A 6,712-nucleotide genomic window follows, 5' to 3' on the forward strand; every position below is an offset into this window, starting at 1 on the left:
TTTTTTTAAAAGAACCGGAACCGTGAGCAATTTCTAAGTTTCGGTTCCGAAAACCGTTCTGGTGCGACACGTGACCAAGTGCTGTGAGCAGCCTTGCGCTGTGTTTCCCGTAATGGATGTCACAAACCAAATAACAGAAACGCCGCCCTGCCTCTTTAATTACTGAGCACATTGTTTCCCATGACGCGCACTCCACACACGCGTCGCATCTTTAACTGCCGAACACATCGTTTTCCACGACTGTACGCGCACTCGCTTCTTTGATAACTGTGCACGTTGTTTTGTCTGACTGTACATGTACCGGCAGCGCGCAGCTCCTGCCGCCACTAAATTACATTATATTTGTCCCATATTTTCATTAATATACATACTGACTTCAACTTGGACCACTAAATAAATAGACTGCTATTGTTATGTAAGTATGAGGGTTAGATTATTTAGTGTACTGGTCATTTCAAGTGTGATAAATAAAGTGATTGAAAATATTTATTTTCATGCATTTAAAATGTTTAAAAATGTGGAAACCACTCATTGCATCACACCATCTCCTGACTGCATCATTATTTGTAAAATAGGGGATTTATGGAGTGTGTGTATACATAGTTATAAGTATAACAGTTAATATTTCATTAATTTAGGGAAATGAACAAGTGTCTTAGCCCTCAAGAGACTATTTGTCCAACCAGCTTATTCCTGCTTGAAAAGCAAAATGTTATTGATAGTGTAAAAAACAAACTTTGAAGCACATGTGATTGATGGACTAGCATTACTCAACATTACTTACTACCTTCCAGCAACACTACATTCAATGAAGGTAAAATAGTAAAAAAACACCTATTGTCATCGTCACATGACCAGCATTTTCGTCTCGTCTCGTCTCGTTTTCGTCACGTAATAAAGGTTCGTTGACGACGATATTTAGTCATAATTTTCGTTGACGATAGCAACACTAGGTCCACTATTACGTTAAAAATAAGAAAGATAGCATGCATTGACAAAATAGATTTAGGGCGAATTTTCATTTCATGCAAACTTTCCTGTAACACATATGACACATATTTGTAGCGTTTGGACCAATCAGACACACAATTGTTCATTAGATTTAACAAATCAATTATTCATTAGATTAACAAATAATCACAAACCCCTCACCCAACAAATATTGGTCAGCCAGACCAGATAAACTTTACAACTAGTGTTGGGAACCGAGAACCGGTTCTTATTCTTATTCAGAACCGGTTCTGTTTTTTTAAAAGAACCAGAACCGTGAGCAATTTCTAAGTTTCGGTTCCGAAAACCGTTCTGGTGCGACACGTGACCAAGTGCTGTGAGCAGCCTTGCGCTGTGTTTCCCGTAATGGATGTCACAAACCAAATAACAGAAACGCCGCCCTGCCTCTTTAATTACTGAGCACATTGTTTCCCATGACGTGCACTCCACAGACGCGCAGCGTCTTTAACTGCCGAACACATCGTTTTCCACGACTGTATGCGTCTTTGATAAATGTGCACATTGTTTTGTCTGACTCTAACGATACCCAACCCTATTTACACCTAAAAGTATGTAGAGAGGAGGAGAACCCCCCCCCACTTAATACACTCTAAAACAGACAGATACTGCTATAGGAAATTACTTCTTTCATTTAACTCCTAGACAGATTTTTCTATGACCTTCCTATCATGCATATCCTCAGGTCATTGTGTATGAATATTACATTCTTTTATATGGTCTTGTGTATTGTATACTGTTTTATGCATGCTTATGATAGATCACTAGTTAATATCACCTCACTTATACCTATATATAACATACTTATATTATGTTTGGTCTCTATGAAGTCGTATTCTGATGATCTAAATGAAAGTGTATACTATATGTTGATACCTATGCAACATATTAGTGTTCTAAGAATCTTTAATAGTTTATATATCAACATCCAATCCAGTTACATATGCAAAATACCATGCTTGGAGACAAAGAGTCGTAAAATTACCCTCCAAAGGTACCATTCCTCATTGGCTCCATTCCTCATTGGTGTGACCTGCATTGAACTTATAAGGCCTCACATCAGTGACCCGCCTAGCTTTTTGGGTTTGTGGCTTTTGTTTCTTGTCTCTGCTCTCATCACCCTTGGCAGACCTCAACTATAGCCATGCCTTCACTTTGCATCTGGGAGAAAACTCTCCCGACCACCACAGAGTCAGAATAACATCTTTTTGGAGTTCATCAATCTTCAAACCCGGAAGAACGTGATCGCGACTCCTACACCACCAAACCTCCAAACCATCAAGATTTTCATCCGAGACTGCATCCGGACACTCGTTCAACAGCCAAGACAATGCAAGTATCGTACATTTAACTAAACGAAACAGAAGTTTAGTATAAGCTGTAGACCCCGTTATAAAACAGCGCTGATAGTTTCACTCAGGTGGTTAACTGACTCTTTTTCCATAACTGCATTCTCTGGTTTCTCTAACGGTTTCATTCATCCACTTCAACTCCCCCATGTATGAGTGTTTGTATGTTTGTTTGTTTAGATTAGTTATGAGTTAGTGTTTAGTTAATAAAACTTTTGTGAACAAATTACCTGAGTTTCTGGTTCTGTCATCGCTTGTGAATGGTGTCCCTTTTACGATCCGATCTATAGCTACATGTAAGAAAGTTATTTTCTGTGGCCACGAAGATGTCCTTTCTTAGATTTGATATGAAATTATACTGAATGTTCGCTTGACGAACAGATTAGTTGAATGTAATATTAATTCTGCTACATTTACTATACGGGCAGCTGTGGTAAATAATTGTAATTAATTATAAATAATTGTAATTATTTATATACATTTCCCTTGTGAGCTAATTTGCTACATATTTAACTGTAAGCAGTTAATATAGTAAGGGCAATAACAATTAATTGTATTTAGATCAAAGCTGATAAAATTGGTAGCCTATATCAGAAATGAAGAAACTGAAAAAACAATTATAATCTATCTCATAATTCTTATGCAATATTACCTAGAAAAGTATTCATAGTTGTGAAAAACGTACATAACATTTTCATAAAAAGCTCAAATTTTCTGATATTTTCAAGAGACTGTTTCTCATGGGGGTCTGCAGTGATATACACAATGTGATATAATTTCCTGTTACTATAGTTTTCTTGTTACCTGACAACAAAATGAAGTAACTCCATCCCTTACATTTGTTAAATGGGTGTCATCTTACCTGTCTGGGTGTCCTTTCTGATTTACTCCTGCACCACTCCCAGTCAGTCAGCTCGATTTTACGACACTCCTCATGAGACAGTCTCCTCTCGGGACCATCAAATACAGACGAGTTGTCGAGGTGAAGATCCTCATGATCGCAGGTAGAAACTTGAGGTGAGACACTGCACGGTCCATCCCTTTCTGTGGAGCTCTGAGGCTGGCTGGCCGCTTTCTCTTCAAGCAGCAGCTCGCTGTGGAGGGAGCTGTCCTCTGCTGCCGTGGTGCTGAACTTACGGATCTGACCGCTGTCCAGCACCGCCACTCTGCTCTCAGAGAAATCGCAGCTGTATAAACTGTTAAAAGAGGGTTTCTCGATGGATGGTGACTTGACATTGGAGATCTTGTAAATGCCATAGGCTTGCTGGAATGAGAGGTTGAATTCGAATCTCCTTTTCTTTGCTGCAAAGAACACATAAATGATAATGTGGCAATGTGGAAAGCTATTTTGATTCTGTTTCTCACACACACATAAATACGATATATTTATGTAAGATATATATAAAAATATACCATTTATTCAACCTAATACGTTTTTAAATGGATTGTTCAAAATAAACCAAGTTCTTTCTATAAACCTACATAAAAATCCATAAAAACAAAATGGCCTACATTAGGCTGATGTTTTTTGTTTTTTTTATTAGTGTACCAACCGTTGGAAAGCTCAGATCCTAAGCCTTGACGGCAGTTGATGAAGCAGCCGCACGGCAGATGGATCCAGCGTTCCGAAAGCACAAAAACAGGGGTGACCATCGCGGAGAGCAAGGTCAGGAAAAAACAGAGAGTCTCCAAGGACGAGCTGTGCATGTGAACAGCATGACTCACCAGGATTTGGGTCTGCAAGGGCAATGTTAGCCAGTGAAAAATATAGGTGAATCACCAATCATTTCAGGATGTTTAAACAGACCAAATAATAAAAAAATAAAAATGATATGAAAAGAAAAGAAAAGAAACATTTACATTGACAGGTTATATTGAAAGGTCAGCCTATATCATTGCCTTTAGGCCTTCCCTGATGTCAAGCAGAAAATATATCTGTGAATACAGTTGAACAAAGCATTTTAGACTGGTGCAAGTTTTTTGTTACACACTGTAAATAAGGAACTTTCTGTGGTTTCTCAGATTCCCAAACTAGCGAAACCCTTATGAAAACTAATTGAAAAAGGCCAGTTCTCGGAGGAACTTACATCATGGAGCTCCTGCTGTAGGGGGACTTCAAAGGCTTTGAGGCACTTAAAATATTAAGTTCCTTGCCTACACAATAGGATGAACTCCAGAGTATTCTGCCAGTGTGGCAGTCTGAAGTAGAAATTAAACTACAGTGTGATTGTTTTTTGGCCAATTGGCTAACTGATATGAAGGACCAATCTTTAAATATTTATTTTCTCCACTTTTTCACACTATAATCAACAATCATTAGACTACAACATTAAACCATAACATGCATTATGAATATAATGAAAAGAATATTGCAATATTGACAATATTGTTCAGCTATGGTTATCGGTCTTTCTAATGAGGCCTCAAGTACCTTTTCATTTCGACAGTGTAACAATAATTAATAGTTAAGTGTAACAATTAAAAGATTTTTCAAATGAAAAAGTCATTGATTTTATAGATCTCACCATCATTGGCATCCACAGAACCATTCGCGCCATGGCCAGAATCATCGAGAAGCGCTTTTGAGAGAAAAACACAGGGGAATGTCGTGCACTCTGAGCTTCATCTTTCTGGAAATGACCGGTTGTTGGAGAGTACGAGAAGGAATACGCCTCTGTTTTGTTCTTAAAACTGCCAGTGTTTGAGCTGAATTCTTTGTAGGCTCCCAAACTTTTCTCCAAGCTATCCCGTGACAGAGAGGGGATCTCACACAGCGGCACCGACCCGGCAATTTCAAAGTAGCTCGGGTAAAATGTTCTCAGGGCCTCCGTGGAGCACATGAGCTGGCAGATGAGAGGAACCGAGCAAACTACCAGCCCGCAGAAACACAGTGAGTAAACAGCGAACAGAAGTAGCACGTACAGGCTGTCGTTCTCCGGGAGACAGCCGAGAGAAGTGGGGGCGAAGCGACCCCAGCCACACACGGGCAGGACGCTGACCGCGAGACTCACCGTCCACACCGCCACCACCGCCACAAACACCCCGAGAGGTCGGTTAGCCGTCTGATACACTCCAAAGCGTTTTGTCACGTACAAAGTGTAGGCAACTATGAGACAGGATTTCATATTGCTTGACAACCCTTGGAAAACATACAGGAGTCCGGACAGAGTGCACATTGTGCCCGACCGGTTCGCGTCTCCGCTCCTCCATTGCAAGATCATGAAGAGCGTGAGCGGCACGACGCTGATCAGGTCATCTATGGATAAAGAAGCCACTATCAGACAGAGGGAAGACTTACTTCTCATCCTGAGCAGCGACATAAGCGAGTACAAACCTCCCAAGCAAGTGACAGTGGCGACGGCGAAGGATAAACCAAAGAGAAGCTGCCAGTTGCCCTCGACCGCGTCCTCGAACTCATATTGGTTGGTTTTGTTGGACAAAGGTGAGGCATGTGTCGCTGACATTTTCCTTCAGTCTAACTTTCCCGACTTCACTCGTCTCATTCCCTCTCAGAGGATCCGGTGATCAGACCGAGCGCATGGAAGTTTCCTCATACAGCGCGCCACGAAGTGCTTATAAGTCCCCATCCGCTGGTCTTCATGCACGTGTGTTCAACAAATGTTGTGCATAATATAACCATTTTCCGTTCAAACTTCTACTTGCACGATGGTGGCATTGTGGTTTCTTCTCCGAGCATTTGTGGATATATGTGCCACGCGCGTATAGGTTGAGCGCAGCACATCTCTTCAGTATGAATGAGCTCTCAGATGGGAGATGTTAGTAGAGGGGTGGAGCCACCTTCCTTCATCTGTCACTGCTAGACGAGGAACGTGCGCTTTGTGTAAAAGACTAACATTGTATATTACATTTGTTAGGTACTATAATGAATTACTATAGACTGGCATTGCAGCGCCACATATTATTCGCATCATAAGTGGGCTACGTGTACTTCATTAGTATTACAGAACACTCATGTGCAGTATGTATCGTGAACCCAAAATGTATTCTCTAAAATAATCCGGTTAAATTTACGGGAAAAGATGGCAGCTGCGGTTGCCAGAAACAGTATTTCAGCATTTGGGGATGCCATGGTGATGTCTGTGTATTTTTAAATTTATAGTAATAGGATAGGCTATATTTCATTAAGTGATGCCCAAAATCAAATTTTTACTTTTAAAATATACTAATAACCACTATAATAATACATATCAAATTAGGCCTTTCCTTAAACAATTGCTAAAAAGCATGACAGAACACAGTTTTGCTACAAACACAAAACATAATCAGAGTTACACACACAACACTAAAATAATGCTATAAACATCATTGACATAGAGTGTATATATATAAAAAAA

General features: G+C 40.0%; 1 protein-coding gene across 1 annotated transcript in view; it reads right to left on the reverse strand.

Annotated features, from left to right (window-relative positions):
- Positions 1-6,081, reverse strand: part of LOC107740961 (probable G-protein coupled receptor 149) — a 19,363-nt gene extending 13,282 nt beyond the window's left edge. Inside the window, exons 1-3 of the mRNA XM_016553534.1 lie at positions 4,883-6,081; positions 3,911-4,094; positions 3,220-3,659 (exon numbers count right to left, since the gene is read on the reverse strand). Coding sequence (XP_016409020.1) covers positions 3,220-3,659; positions 3,911-4,094; positions 4,883-5,821 — 1,563 coding nt within the window. The 5' untranslated portion in view covers positions 5,822-6,081. The remainder of the gene's footprint in view (positions 1-3,219; positions 3,660-3,910; positions 4,095-4,882) is intronic.
- Positions 6,082-6,712: the final 631 nt, after the last annotated feature.

The sequence above is a fragment of the Sinocyclocheilus rhinocerous genome, unplaced genomic scaffold, assembly GCF_001515625.1.
Source record: "Sinocyclocheilus rhinocerous isolate Xijiao unplaced genomic scaffold, SAMN03320098_v1.1 scaffold3144, whole genome shotgun sequence".
Taxonomy (NCBI): Eukaryota; Metazoa; Chordata; class Actinopteri; order Cypriniformes; family Cyprinidae; genus Sinocyclocheilus; species Sinocyclocheilus rhinocerous.